The sequence below is a fragment of the Pyrgilauda ruficollis genome, unplaced genomic scaffold (assembly GCF_017590135.1).
Source record: "Pyrgilauda ruficollis isolate IOZ18807 unplaced genomic scaffold, ASM1759013v1 scaffold1, whole genome shotgun sequence".
NCBI classification, from domain to species: domain Eukaryota; kingdom Metazoa; phylum Chordata; class Aves; order Passeriformes; family Passeridae; genus Pyrgilauda; species Pyrgilauda ruficollis.
The window spans coordinates 19,639,419-19,655,456 of NW_024508100.1; the positions used below are offsets into that span (position 1 = coordinate 19,639,419).

Below are 16,038 nucleotides of genomic sequence, written 5' to 3' on the forward strand. Positions count from 1 at the left end.
CCAAAGAAGGGGTACTTCAGTGGTAAGTCAAGCAGAAAGGCAGGTGTGAGATTTGATGCCAAAATTTTGAAATTAAAAGAGGACAGAAACAACCTTGCTTGGACAACAGTCCCATTCTATCTTGCATCATAAATAGCTGAATTATTTTGTTCTTTCTTTTTCCCCCCTGAAGTCCATGTAGCTTCAGCAATATTGATCAGCATTTGTAAAAAGCTCTATAATGGTATTTTTATAAGAACAGAATGAGTGATATTTATATTACCTAACACTGGAAAGAGACAAAAATAGATGGAAAAGCAAGAGTAGCCATGCCTCTGCTTTGTTTGAGAACTGCTCAAAAGCCACAGTAGGCATTAACAACAGAAATAGTAACAGCTGTCTGAAAAGAACAATACTGGCGAGCGACTGCCTATAAAAGGGTGACTGTGAGAAGAAAGGGAAAGAAAATGTGTTTACCAAAAAAATCTAGCAAAAAGTGTTGTTTAGTTTTAATCTTTCTCTACTGTATTATCTACACATTACACTAATTAAATTGTTGGCACTCAATTTTACTGATTTATTTTATCTGCCTTCCAGCCCTTCTGTAGTTGATTTTCATATTATTTTGTATTCATGAGTTTCAATGAGAATGAAAAAGCTTGGATTAAGAACCAGAGTGTTAGAGAGTACTTCTGTATACACAAACTGGACATTTGTCATTACTCTCATAGTTTTGCAAGTATGGTGGTTTTAATGATGACTTGAGTAACGAAAGAGAGGGAATCTCATTTAATTAAACTGTTAGTAGGAGGTTATGAAAGTAACCCTTTTGCAGAAAAATTATTTATATAATCATGAATATATGCAATACAGGGCCTTTTTGCTCCTATCATTAAATAAAGAGTTTCACAGATTCCTGTGACATATAAAATACTCACTGATACAAAGCTTTTGGAATGATAGTACACTTCCAATAACTTCTGTGGAATACACTGACATAGCTGTAATCTTTGAAATAACCTATGAACATCTACATTCACTAAAATACAGAAGAATTTCACTACTAACTTAAGTTGCAGGAGACTGTTTATAACAGAATGTGACAAGAGTCCCTGAGCACTAGTACTTCTCTCTTTGGGAATATTTGTTAATACTACTAAAGGGTAAAACCCAGCAGGCATGAAAGAGAGAAGATACAAATGCATCTGAAGGTTATTGTTTGCTTATGCCAAAAATAGAATATACTGACATAGTTTCTGAATAATATCTTTCTCCGAATGCAAAGAGAACATCTCTATAATTATTAAATACAACTGAATGTATGCTAGGCAAAGACTTGGAACCTTTACTTTCATTTATAAAAGTCAATGATGATGTTGATTTTTCCCCTCAGTTTCCCAGCCCACACCTTCTGTCCCTGAAGAGGTGTGCAGAATACCTATTTCAGTGCACTAGGTGCCATGAGCAGTTGCACTTGTAACTGAATTGCTGTCTCTGCATTGAGTTATTCACAGTAGTTTTTTAAAAGTGTTGTAGCATTCCCTTCAAAAGAAAGTACTATTATTTTTTATTCTATAAGCTACTCTAGTTTTCTTTTTTTGCTAAGTGCATGTCATTGGGATAGAAAGCAGGTCAGGTACGGGGTACGTGACTGGAGCAGTGCAAAGCCAAGCCAGAGGTGGTGGCAGTCCCCAGAGGCTGCAGCCCCTGTCTCTGAACCTCCTGCTCAGAGCCTCTGCCACAGGGTTCAGGCATGTTAGGAACAATGAGAAAGGGCACAGCTACATTTTGACCCAGCTGCTCTCAGCTGCAAGATATTAATGAAGGAATCATTGCACCAGCTGCAACTCAGAGCAGTCTTCACACTGCTCGAGGCCAGGCACACCTCACAGCACAAGGAATGGGCAAACACCCTGTTCCACATCCCTGAAGGCACAGCTCCTCTTTTGAGCAACCCTGGGAAAGACAACATACAAGAAACCTCACAAAGAAATAGTATTTGCATAAAAGTTTTTAAAGCATTGAATTCATCTTGCTGCTAGAGTCATGAAGCTCACTAACAGCACTATGATTTTTACTGGTGAAGTTCCCAAAATATTTAGAGCTGTGATGATACGAATGCAACTGCACCTTGCAGCAAGATGCACCCTTTAGTTTGTCTTCTGTACACTGACAAAATGCAACATGCTTTATAAGTGTAGCTTATAAAATCTTATAAAAAGCAACCAAAATGGAATGGCATCAGTTTCTAAAGTTGCCTGAAAATTACAAACCATCACTGCTTAACTCCTGGCAGGATTTTGTGTAATAGAAACAGTTACAAAGCCAAATTACCACTCACGTAATTTGAATTTCACCTTGAATTTCATGTGAGGGACTAGCACAAGGCTATTTGTTGCTTCAGTCCCAGTGAAGTTGCAATTTTGAATGGAACTTGATTATTCTCAGTTTCACACACTGTTGATCTTTATATATATGATTAGTTCCATTTACGTCAAAGAAAAAAAAGAAAAAGGAATTAATTCTCTTAATATTCTTGAATTTTTATGAGATAAAAGCTAAATGTGCAATTACTGGCTTAAAAATAAAAAAAATTTAAAAATACAAAACATTTAAATGAAAGTACTCAAATTCTGCTGAGAATGATATTTTACACATAGGACTAACATTTATTCAATATATGAATTTTAAGTAGAGTATAAATTACTTCTTCTGAAAAAGAACATGCAGTTTGATCAAGCTGGAGTGAACAACCTCCACAGGAAATCCATCATGAAGCATTTGATTTGCTAAAGCAAAATAGAATTTGCCTAGTAATTTTTCTAAAGGATTTTCCACTGGACTTCCAGTGCCTTGGTTTGTAAAAGAGCTATGATTTGAGTGGCATTAGTACTCCACATGCTTTAGGGAAAAAAGCATGTCTTGTGAGGAGAAGTGAAACAGAATCATCCTTGGATATAAAAATCACATCAGTTTGTTAGGTTAGGATCTTAGCTGGTATAGTGCCTCCAACTTTTTTCAGTCATAGTCAAATAACCACCAACCAAATAAGCAGTCTGTAGTGTGAAAAAGCCCTGCAAACGCACCACGGGCAGCTTAACTCTGTAACAGACTTCTTACAGTAAAGTGCTCCAAAACTGGAGGAAGAAAATCTGAAGAAAAATCTGGGAGCAAATGCAGAGCAGGGCTGCACCGTTCACCTCTCCTGCAGCGTGTGACAGCCAGGACCTGCTGAGTTGCTGAGACAATGCAGGACAATGCTGAGCTGGCTGCAAGCTCCACTAAGCACCACACCAGTCCCGAGCTGCTCAGGACCCCAGCAGGGTGAGATGGATGCACACCACCCTGTGCACTTTCTTCTTGACCCAGCTGGGTATCCTGAGCTCATCCTCAAACTGGTGACACACCAGAACACAAGCAATTCCTTCTGGCTGCTTTGTGCAGGCCATGCTGGTGTGCAGCTGGACCAAGAAGAGGACCTTTCCTTATACTCTTCCCTCCTCCACAGGATCTTACTTCTGACCTCTGAGGAGCTGTCTGAGCAGTTTTTAATTTCTGGACACCTGTGTGTGGAACTATGGCAAGAAAGGGGCTAATGTGACAATCAATGAACAACCTCATGGTGCAAATCCCTGAATTTTTGTTTGCCGCACAGATTCTCACCACAGTGTAACAAATGTGGTATTTGCAGCAAAGAAGGCCAGCCATAGTGAAATACCAGTCATATCATACTGAGAAAGCAAGCATTGCAAAATATGTTTTATTAGCAGTAATGTTTTAATTTTAAATCATCTTCCTGGAACAATATTAAAATAAAGCTTTTGTATGCATAACTTCTGTGCTTGAACAGTAGATAACTAGAATTTTGTGTTGACACTAAAGAAAAAATAAAACATGATTTGCTCATCTTACTGTGAAAAAAATAAACATTTCCCAGCAACTACTGCCATAAATCCTTGAAAATCTATAAAATGATCTGACACCAAGAAGTGGTTCTCCTGCAAAATATTACAGATCCAGCAAAGTCAGCTTTTCTAACACTGTCACTTTTTCCCCCAAGTAATCCACAAGAAATACCAGTCTGGGATAATATCAAAACCCACGTGTTTCCATTTCCTGACATCTGAAATAACAGCTGCTTCCATCAATTCTTGATTATTCTTTATCTAGCATTGATCCTGGTATATAATATTCAGGATAGTTGATTTTCTTAGTTAATCTCTAGTTCTATTTTTAAAATACCACACAACATTTTCAACACTCAGCTCTAAATATTTAAAAGGCTCCACAGTACTCAAAATATGATATTACTGTAGTAAGACCAGAAACTGGAGACAATGGATAAAATATGATCACAAATCATTGTATTGAGTTATGCATATTTTGAAGGAAGTGTAAAAAAAAATCAAGAGGTTCCTGGCATAGTTTTTCACTGCAGCAGTGTTTTTTTATCAGCTGTAGAGGAATGCAGGTTATTTTCATTTTTTATTAGAAAGTCAAATCTGTTCAAAGTTCTTTATAATCTCATATTTTAAAATAATTCTGAGATAAAATGTATTGCTTGAAATGATGACAAACATCAGAACACCAGTTTCAGTAGACTAGATTATCACACATTATATCAAGTGGCAGCATAAGAGCAATATTCTTATATTATTAATTATGACTGCACACTTTGATTCATCCCTTTGCATTCAGGAACATATATTTCAGAAGAATGACAAGATAAGAAGCAGTCTATTATTTACTTAATTTTAAACTGTATTAAGAGTTGAGCTGAAATTATAAAACAGAACATCATGAAGTTCTGCACCAGTTTTCCAAAGTCAAAGGACTGCCTACAAAATGTCTCTTTAAAGGGCTTTGCTCAATAGTCCTGTCAGAAACAACACTGTACATCTTGAAACTGTTAGAAATCTGAAGCTTTTCTACACTGTGCTTGTGATACTGATTTAATCCTTTACATCATGCCACCACACTAAAAATTTGTACTCTAATCTTTGATGCTCTGGTTCAGGTTCAAAGTAAATTGTCCCAATTTATCTCCATGTGCTACATAGATGTAACTTCCTTGGTCTCATTTTTCTCCTCAATGTCTTACACGTATTTATTCCAGATTAAAAAAATTTTTTTTTTTCAAAACACCATATTGCCTCCTAAAAATTCATTTCTTCCAACTGCTTATTCCCCATCTGATTACAAAATTATTATCACTTGTTTACGACAATTTCCACAGCAGCCAATGTAATCTCAAAGTGCTGTGACTTCAAGTGGAAAATAAGCATCATAAATCCATGCTAATGTCACCTGTTATAAAACAAAAACAAGAGAAAAGGAAAACAGAAACTGGCATATGTGAAACAGGAGTGTCAACATAGAAAGCATGTCAACATTTTCAGGAAATAATACTGTATTCTTCTTATAATAAAGATGTCAGTTCAGCACAGTAAGCTTTCAGCTGAGCACAATACTCTCAACACCCCTAAGTCACATTGCGTAGCAGATGTTAAAAGCAAAATCCATTAGGACTAATTAGATTCTGCAGAAGAAAAAAACTAGTAATAGCATGCACAGACAATCCTGCATTACACAACAGTACTGAGAGATACCATGAACCACAAAAAAAAAAATCCCCTCAAAAAACATTAAACATGTAAATTTCACCCTTTTTTCACAAAGATGTACACTAACTGAAGACATGTTACAGTGTTTGCAGCCACAGGAAGAAGCGAGGTCTCCTGTTTCCAGTTAGAAGCAACTTCTGTGATGGCCATAACCTACTGTATATCAACAGGTAATTAATGAATCTGTCATCCTCTATGGCAGTGTGGAACTAAGCAGCAGAAGAGTTTGAGCATCCTTCCCAAACTGCATATGCATTTCATGTTACACTAACCTGACCCAAGTCATCCTCATGTGTACTAAGGTGAGAGTGTTAATAGCATGGAGCCAAAAAAAAAATCAGTTTGTGGTACTCTCTGATGGAGCCTTTTCACTACCAAACAGAAGTTCACTCCTTTAACTGACCATTAAGAGACAGAGACAGAATTTTTAATGGACATGTGGAACAGATCTATGAGCACTTTCCAAAATGGATGAAGAAGAGCTTGACATGGTCACAGTAACCATCTGCAGGATGGCTCTCACAGCACTCTGCCCTTAAAAGAGCAGTTTAGGGTTACCTGTCAACCCACCAACCCCTCACTACCCCAGTGGGATGCTGAACTGGATTTGGTACTTACAACACCTCAAAGTATTTTACATGCAATGACACAATCAGTGTTGGTTAGGTTTCACGGTTGCTGTTGGGTGGGGTGGGGAGGGGGGGGGGGTTTGCTGCTATCATTTTGTTTGGGTTTGGGTTTTTTTTTTTTTTTTTTCAAAAAACCAATTTTCCCCCCAAATTCTTATAATAAAGATGTCAGTTCAGCACAGTAAGCTTTCAGCTGAGCACAATACTCTCAACACCCCTAAGTCACATTGCGTAGCAGATGTTAAAAGCAAAATCCATTAGGACTAATTAGATTCTGCAGAAGAAAAAAACTAGTAATAGCATGCACAGACAATCCTGCATTACACAACAGTACTGAGAGATACCATGAACCACAAAAAAAAAAATCCCCTCAAAAAACATTAAACATGTAAATTTCACCCTTTTTTCACAAAGATGTACACTAACTGAAGACATGTTACAGTGTTTGCAGCCACAGGAAGAAGCGAGGTCTCCTGTTTCCAGTTAGAAGCAACTTCTGTGATGGCCATAACCTACTGTATATCAACAGGTAATTAATGAATCTGTCATCCTCTATGGCAGTGTGGAACTAAGCAGCAGAAGAGTTTGAGCATCCTTCCCAAACTGCATATGCATTTCATGTTACACTAACCTGACCCAAGTCATCCTCATGTGTACTAAGGTGAGAGTGTTAATAGCATGGAGCCAAAAAAAAAATCAGTTTGTGGTACTCTCTGATGGAGCCTTTTCACTACCAAACAGAAGTTCACTCCTTTAACTGACCATTAAGAGACAGAGACAGAATTTTTAATGGACATGTGGAACAGATCTATGAGCACTTTCCAAAATTGAGCCATCAATGCAAGGTACAGGCTAAATTCTGGCCATGTACTAACTGTGTAGACAAATTAATCTGTCATTGCATACATGATAGCTCCAACACCACTAGGGGCAAAGAACTTAATTTTTTTTTATAGGATTTATACATACTAAGGAGGAAATCTGGTTTTGCATTTGTCATAACACATGGCCAAAGGCTGAAGCATTATTTCCTGGTAAGCAGTGTCAAATAACTCTGGTTCCTCAATGAGAATTAGTCTGCATCTGTCCCTAGATATTAAGCAGTTCATAAATGAGTTAAATGCATATGCAGTATCGCAGATGAATTTAATCTTCCAGAGTGCTTAACAATATAAAGTAATTTCCATTTTTTTAGAAAAGTGATAGATGATAATTTCAACTCAAAAAACCTACCAAAGTTTGAATGATCCTAGAAAAAGACCTGAAGTATGTTTCACAAACCACATATTAAACCTTTGTCTTTCTTCAGTAGCTCTTGGGGAGAAATTCATTCAGCTACTTATGGCCTCAGAAAACAGGCAGAATGAATATGTCCTCATGTATGTTTCCAATCACTTGACTATCTACCATTACTAGGAAACAGATTTGTCCACAGTCCTCAGGAGAAATGGTGAAAAGTAAGTTTACGTGACTGTTATGGACTTACAGACCAACAAATAATACAGTTGCTGTTGGTTGCAGATGCTCATGCTGTGAATAACAAATGCAAATGCAGGTACAGCTTTTTCCAGTGGGATATAAAACTGGGTTTCTTCTTCGCTAGCACCAAATTAAGTCTCAGACACTGTCCAAAATTGCAACTGGTTCCCTAAAGTCTTTTTTCTTGATATTTTTTTGCCTCTAAAACACAGTCCAGGGCTGAACACGAGAGCTCTTGAAATCAGCAACTTCCCACCTAAAACTGCTTCTTCTTCAGGGTTCATGGGGACATTTGGTAAGGAATGAATTGAAAAGCAACTGCTCTTCTTCTTGTGTACGAAGCTCTGCTCATGAGCAAGAACGTGGCCTTAGCATAGGCTGTTGAAGAGCTGAGAGCCAGTAGCCCTGATCCCTCTTGCCACTCTTGGTACAGAGCACAAGGCTTCCAAGGCTCGCTCTCCCTTTGCTGGGTTCTTGTGCAGCTGTCAGGCAAGGCAGCAGCACACACGCAATCCATCCAGAGCATGTTATAATTATTATTATTATTATTATAATAAAGTGCTGTTTTATCAACAGCCACCATCAATTGGACATCTAGTCAGACTAAAAAAAAAAAGATAACAAAAAAACTAAAGCATTACTTCAGGCACTGTTTCACATGTTTGTCTTCCCATTTTGGTGATTTTCTTTAGTGTTCTGTCCATCTTGCTATATTTCAGAGAAATGTATCTGAACGTAAAACAATGTATAAAGTCATTATACAAAAAAGATTCTAAATGCATAACAAGCAACCAAAATTAAAATATGGCCAACATCTTTTCAGCCTATTTCTATCTTAGCCATTTTTTTTTGCATTCAGAAGTAAAACAAAACAAAACTCTCACCTGAAAAATTAAGCAAAACCATAAATTCAGTTAACTGTATCAATTTAAGTAATTAACTATTTTACTTTTCACATCAGAAGCTTGAAGACTAAAAACCAAAACAAAAATCATGACACACAACATCCAGTTCATCCCTGGCATTATTCCAAATAAATCAGTGGTATTACACTGGGGATTAATTTGGAACACTGATGTGAACTGGAGGACTGTTCTACACAGCTACCTCATTGTAACATACACACAAAAAAATAACCAAGACATTATGAGCATCACAAATGCACATGAAAAAAATTATGCACCTACAAATCTATTTATAAGCAAACAGTACATACTATTTCAAGGAAATTTTATTATTTAGCAAATAATTATGTCAAATTTTCTGAGAAAGAAGGTTTAATAATCATGTAAAATACTTGATAGAATTCCACCCAGGAGAATGTGAAGCTCCTTTAGTGCTCAGTTTTCACATATCCCACTGAAATATGACCAGTGGTAAGTTATGCAATTAATCTTCAAAAACTGTTTTAATCCAGTTTCAAAGATTGATCTGAGCACTCAAGTCTGTTCAGCAAATGGAAGTCACCACCTATACAATATAGAGCAATACAAACTAATCTCTCCTCCCAGTAGAATATCATTCACATTTCCCTCCTCTGTTAAACACCGTGCCTAAGTCCAGTTTTGCAGTGCAAACAAGTTGCTTCTGTTCAGCTGCCTAACCAGCGAAGTTAGAGAGAGGCTGCATCTCCCACCTCACCAGAGAGGCAGGCAGATGCTCTGCCAATTCATCCCTCCTTTGCTCAGGGAGCGTGAGACCACACAGAGGCAGGAGAAGAAAGAAGTGAATGCAGAACACATCTCTCCTCTGCCGGCTCGCTCGACTCTCAAACACATCTGTAATGTTTAAGGCTGCCTCTGCCTTTCGAAGACAAATCTCTGCCAGGGGATGGTGTTGTTGATCCAGCTGCAGTTTCATGACCCGAACCCGCTGCTCAGCCAGTGCCCTACATAGCACTACATACTTTGCCAGACTGAAACTCATTCGTCATCGCTCGGTTTTCCTATCTGCGAGTGACCCAAAACCTCTAAGGCTACCCACAGCCAACCAGCGAAGTTGTTTAGGAGCTGTGTAATGGCCATGGAGTGGTTAATTCCTCTTTTCCAATTTTCGTCCACCTTGGAGCCAGACTCTTTCTTGCTCCTTGGGAAGTTGGCTGTGCCCTCGCTACCCCTTCCCTCACGGGGACCGTGCCCAGGCGCAGTGCGCTCACTTGAAAGAAACGCAGCGATAAAATATTAAAACCCTTCCTTGCTCGGAGATCTCTGCGTCGCCTCGCTGGCGGGAGCACCGCAACGCTCCGCGCCGGAGCCGCGCCCGCACCGCGCCCGCCCAGATGGGCAGGGACACCCCCCCGAGGTCACAGCCCCCCGATCCGTAACTAGTGACCCTTTCCCCGGGACACCGCGACATATGGGGGCTGCCTCTCGGCACTAAAAGGCGGGATCAGCCCAGGCTGCCCCACAGAGTGTGCGTGGGGAAATGCTCCCACGCCGCGCACCGGACGGGGCAATTTAGGCAGTCCTGTCTCGCCCTCACAAAGCACAAAATGAAATTTGAACTACGGCGGTGACAGAGTGGAGTGAGGGGAAACGGGGCAGCCCCCATTTCTCTCCAGCTACGTGTTGCTTTGGGACAGCGACTGCAGCTGTACTTTAGGTGCACCTGCCGGGGACGAGGGCGAGGGGGACGACACCGGGGCGCGGGCAGCACTTACTGAAGAAGATGTACTCTGTGTAGCTGCTCCAGATCTTGTCGTCCCTGTACTGGTTGATGAAGGCGGCGGTGCCCGTGGAGTTGCAAGCCACCATGTGGAAGCCCGCCTCGGAGAGCCGGTCGAAGGCTTGCTCCAGGTAGGTGAATTTGAGGTAGAAGCGGGAGGTGTACTTCTCGGGGGGCCGGTCGGGGTCACGGCTTTCGTTGAGGGTCTCTCCGAAGACTTCCTTGGCCAGGGCGATCCTACCGCACACCATGATGCGGGCGACGCGGCGGAACTTGGCGTCCGCCTGGTTGTCCCGCACCGTGGTGTAGGAGCCGCGGTAGCCCACGGTGAGGAAGCCCGAGCGCTTGTCCAGCGCCGCCCGCTGAAGCCGGTCGCTGCTGCCCTGCGAGTTGCTGTCCTCCAGGTCGCTCTGGCAGCCCTCGTCGTTGAGCGAGCTCTGCTTGGTGACCTTGGGCGACAGCAGCTTCACCAGGTCGCCCAGCTGGAAGTACTCGGCTTCCCGCAGGAGCCGTTCCTTCTCGGGAAAGTGCTCGGGCAGCGCCAGCTGCTTGTCCCGCAGGTAATCCAGCACGTACCTGAAGAGGAAGCCGTCGCGGTCGATGAAGAAGCGCGCCCGGCTGTCCCTGGGCAGCTGGCGGGCCGCCGCGGGGCCGCCCCGGCACGGGGAGAACATGGTGGCCAGCGTGCTGTCCGGGACGCTGAGCAGCGTGGAGTGCCTCGTCACGTACACCTGGCCCCCCACGTTCAGCTCCACCACCTCGGGGAACGGCGAGCCCGACGGCCCCGATACCATGTCGCTGATGGGCAGGATGCTGCCGCCCGCCTCCTTCAAAGCCATGGCTGCGAGCGGGCGGCCGCGAAGGAGGGTCTCCCTCCTAAAAAAGCCGGCCTCCCTCCACCCCTCCTTCCCTCCCCTCCCCTCCCCTCCACCCACACCTCCCTTCCTCCTCCTCCTCCTCCTCCTCCTCCTTCCCCCCACACCAACCAGAGCTCGCTGCGTACGGCGGGTTTGAAAAATCCCCTTTNTCCTCCTCCTGCTCCTCCTCCTCCTCCTCCTTCCTTCTTCTCCTCCTTCCCCCGCCGCCCGGCGCGCCCGGAAGCGCCTGGACGGAGCCGCTGCTCCGCCGCCCTCCGGCTCGGCAGCGGGCGGCAGGACCCCGGCCCGGGCGTCCCCTCTCTGCCCCGGCGGTGGGACAGCCTGGGCTGGGCTCTGGGCCGGCCCGGCCCGCCGAGACCCGACCCGAGCGCCCCCCGGTCCTGCCCGCTCCGCCCGGCGGGGCGCGGGGCCCTCAGCCGCGCTGGCCTCGGGGCCGAGCGGCCGCCGGAGCCGGCTGCCACTTTGCCAAGCGCTGCCGCGCTGCCAGGCTCGGCCCAGGCAAGAGCCAAGCCCATACCGGGCTCCTCCCCTCGCTTCGGCTGGCTGGCTGGCTGGCTTCGGTTTGAAATTAATTTTTTCCCCCGTTGAAAATCTCCCAGCCTCCCCCAAATGCCTCTGCCGGTCTTACACTGTCGCTCCGGTCGGCACTTGCAGTGCTAAAATGATCGTCGTCCTTCCAAGAGTGCCATCCAGCAGGATGCATATGACAGCATTTTTGCCCATCTTTATCAGCATGCCTTTAATATGAGTGAAGAGGGCATATAATAGAGGGCACAGAAGAAACCAGCGTTCTGCTGTGCTCGTGGCACAAATCTAATGGGTCCTGATGGGACACAAATGCTGTTTTTGATGTTGTGAGGATTCACTGTGGCAAGGCACACTGGGATCTTGACTTTCAGAGAATCTAAGCATGCTCTTTAGATTGACGATGGAATTGGGGTGATTCAGAGCAGAAGAAAAAAGCTGCCTTTAAGATCCAGATGACAGACACTGATTTGGAACACATTAGTGTCTGGATTCTTGGCTGTGAAACATCTCAATTTATACTATATTTAAGCAGTATAGAGTTTTTAATTTTTATCTGTTCCTAGTGAGAGCCACAGCTCACCTGCATCCAGATTTCTGATGCATGTATTTCCAGGCTGTGCTGCTGGAATATATTAGAGCCCAGATTTGTGCTCATGCTTGTGCCGGGCCTAAGTGTGACTGTTAAGCTGGGTGTTTCATACATGGGAACATTTTAGCCTTTTTTGGTATGAGGCTTCAACCATTAATTGTGCCACACAGGCAGGAGCCCAACTTGTTCTTCATTTAAACAAGAGTGACTTCAGGCATGAGGGGTAAAAATCCTCAGCAGGTAAATAGATGCAGTCTATTACTTCCTCACTAGTGTGCTGTGATCAAGATGACCAGTCATCCAAAGCTTGGCCGGGGTCTTTGAACCACTAGTACACACTTGTCTGCTTTAAAGCAGTAACTTACACATCTACAGCACTTCATCTGACCTGTCTTAGATATCTCTTTCTGGGTGGAAGGAATCTGTCCATGGTGATATTTTCCTCACTTCACTTGCTATAGACTAGCCCTAAATCTGTGTTTAGAGAGAGCTCCTTTAGCTTTTACATGGCTAAATTGAGAAAAGACTCCTAGAAAACTAGATATGTTGTGCTTCAGACAGAAGAATTTTGTGGAAGTTAAGGGGCATGCAAACAAATATGCAGGAAAGATTTCAGGAAGGATTTCTGCAGTGTTCCTTTTTAAACACTTAACCACTTACTGAAACCAATTAATAGCTTTGAAAAAAGAAATAACTGTAAGAAAATAAATTAAAATTTTGTCCCTTTTCTTGTTTATTTTGTTTGAAATGGTCTTAAAGTCTAGAAGAAACATTCAAACTGCTGGGCAAGAAAGGGCATCATTGTTTATTGACAATTTTGCTGTATGTTTCTGTAGGTTTAATTCCTTGGGATATGAGAGGAGTCAGTTTTCATTGTCTTGTTCATTTCTGCAGGGGATGTTGTTTCTCTTGAGGATTCAGATGAAATGTTTTTGCTGATTTCTAAGAGGACAGATTTCCTTTCCACTGTATTCTGTGTAATATAGAATAATAGTTTGCCCACATCTAAGACAACTCACTCCAGAGTATTTCATGGCTGTGGCACTGCAGCACCACACTTATGGACAGCACTGAACTGTTCCTATGGTCAGAGTAGTGCCATCAGCAAGAGGATAATTGCATTTGTTTTTCTCCTTCTGCTGCAGCAGAACTGTATCTTATACACTCTCTCTGGTGACTTGTGTTTGCAAGGATATGTAATCTAAGAATAGATAGTTCAACAAGATAGAGTGAGATCACTTGCCACACAGAATTTACCAGAGTTTATCAGTTTGCGTAGAAGTCATGCATAAAACAAATATTAATGTATTACTTATGGAAGTACGAAGTTTCTTCTCAGGATTATCAGTGAAAGAAGGAACAAACTGTGCTACATTCTTCCTAGGCTCAACAGCCACTTGGACACTTGAAAAATCCATACACCAAATGTTACAGTCACTTCCATACTAAGCTCCTTTATGCTGCCTATTATTTGGTCAGCTCATGGTTCCCTCTGTGAATAAACATATACTAGGCCCATCAATGTCTTTGTTTGAGTTAATGAAAATAGCCCATATAAACTCCAAAGGTAATTTTTCATGAGAATGGACAGAGAGAACTTGTTTGTACTCTGTGGAGTAGGAGCCACCTTCTTACGGGTTTATATTATGTAGTGTAGCAGCATCCTGCAGTGCTATTTGGGTGAAGTCTAAGGGCAGTACAGTGGAGAAAAGTAAATGTTGAAGTACATAAGTAAATATCCTTAAGCTTCAGACATGTAATGGTTTCTGATGCTTAAAGCAAAGAAGAAAAATGCAGGTGAAAATCTGTCATGATTTGTTTCTTTATCTGTCAGGACTGTTTTGAGATTGGGCTGAGGAATTCGTGTTAGTTGGAGATTCCCTTAGGTAGGCACACTGGTGCAAGCAGCAGGCAGCAGCAACAACAATCCTTTTGGAAGTAGCCTGGAGGGGCACAGTCAGGATAAGTTCCTCAGATAAAAATCTTCTTTTCACTGTAGTCCTTCCTGCCCTGGAGTCGGTGTGCTGGTTTGACCAGTCTGCATGATAAATCTCATCTAACTGGAGAGGATCATGCTCAGAGAGGGGGAAAACAGAAAAGAGGGTCAGGAAGATCATCTGGACCACATCATGTCGATCAACCAGGTCATTCTAATGAAACATTCATGTTGATAAAAGTATGCATTTACTGCTGCTCAGACACTTCTAAAATGGAAATTAGGATTTCAGGAATTAATGCATTTACTTGGCTTACTGCTCAGCCAGGTTTTGAACTGATTTACCCAGGTAAAGGTAACTTTTTTACATATAAAAAATGCTACACTAATCTCTTGTGAAATTCTGTTTGGTAAAATTGTTAAATAAAACAGCGTTTCTGAGAAGGAGAGAGGTGAAAGTGAGAGTTTTCTTCATGAGAGACTTGTTTTAAAGACATTCTTGAGTATGATTAAAAAAAAGAAAAATCATTCACTAATACAATACAAGGTAATTGGATAACATGAAATAAAGCATACATAACCACTTTTCAAATTAAATTGTAAAAAAAAAAGCTTTTTTCTCTATGAAAATGAACAACTAATAAAGGATAATGTTTAGTAAAAGAACAGATACTCCCTTAGAGAGAGAGAAATAGAAAAAATTCTTTAGTCCCAGCAAGGGAATGAATTAAGTGAACTTTTCTAGTAAGGAGAAAATTCTTCTGGTGGGCCCCTGGCGAAGTCAAAGGGACTTGGTTCTTTGTTCTGAGTTGCAGGATCTGGAAGGAAGAGTTCCTGCAAAAGAAGTTCGAGATCATTACTATGAGCATGTCTGCAGTAATCACAGAAATCAGCTAATAAGCATTTAAGATCATTATGTTGTCTTTCAAACAGTAGTCAGCACAAAAAATTATATTAAAATTGTGACGAACTGCCAGCAGAATCATGTTTCCAACACTGTTGTACTCTGGCCCAGTAAGCCTACAAGTCTTGGCCACTTTCACAATTCCTTCTTTCCTTTCGGTTGTCATTTCTGTAATTTTTACAGATATTAATATTTTCCTGTTAAGAATTCTTCCTGTTAAGGTCTTACTTGTTTCTCTGTTAGCAACAAAACATCGTTCCAATGTACTGATTTTTCTAAAGACTTTGAGCTTGTCTGTTTTCCATCCACCTACCAGTCAACACTTCAATACATATGTTCTGTTTGTTCCTTATTAGCTCATTCAGCGCATTTTCCTTCCAGTCCTAAGATTCATCCTTTTTAAACCTTAGATGTATTTATATCCAACATTTCATTATTCTGAAATGATTGGAATTCTGTCCTACAAGAATTTAGAAATGTTTGTATTATATAGCTAATTATCAGAGTTAAAGAGAAGCACTCACACATGTAGATGTGCTGTGGGAATTTGTACATTCAGGACCTAAACGACATTGTATACATTTGGGTTAGGACTATAGATTATTTAGTTGCAGTACTGGGACTTAAATCAGAAGAAATTAGCCTGCAGCCGGATTCTGGGAATCTGGGAACTTTCTTTACAGTCCGTAGTTATTCATAGCTCTAATTTAAGTTGCATTTGACACATAGCAAGCAATTAAGGTTTTGCAAAATGATGCATTCTCAGGGAAAAAAAAAAGGCCTGGTGAGAAGTTTTGTAAGCCAGGTTAATCAAGAAAGAATTTAGCA

At 41.7% G+C, this 16,038-nt stretch overlaps 1 protein-coding gene across 2 annotated transcripts in view; it reads right to left on the reverse strand.

Annotated features, from left to right (window-relative positions):
• Positions 1-11,263, reverse strand: part of KCTD8 (potassium channel tetramerization domain containing 8) — a 94,571-nt gene extending 83,308 nt beyond the window's left edge. For both annotated transcript variants that reach the window (XM_041459170.1, XM_041459180.1), the window contains exon 1: positions 10,371-11,263. In XM_041459170.1, the coding sequence (XP_041315104.1) occupies positions 10,371-11,214 (844 nt within the window). In that variant the 5' untranslated portion in view covers positions 11,215-11,263. The remainder of the gene's footprint in view (positions 1-10,370) is intronic.
• Positions 11,264-16,038: the final 4,775 nt, after the last annotated feature.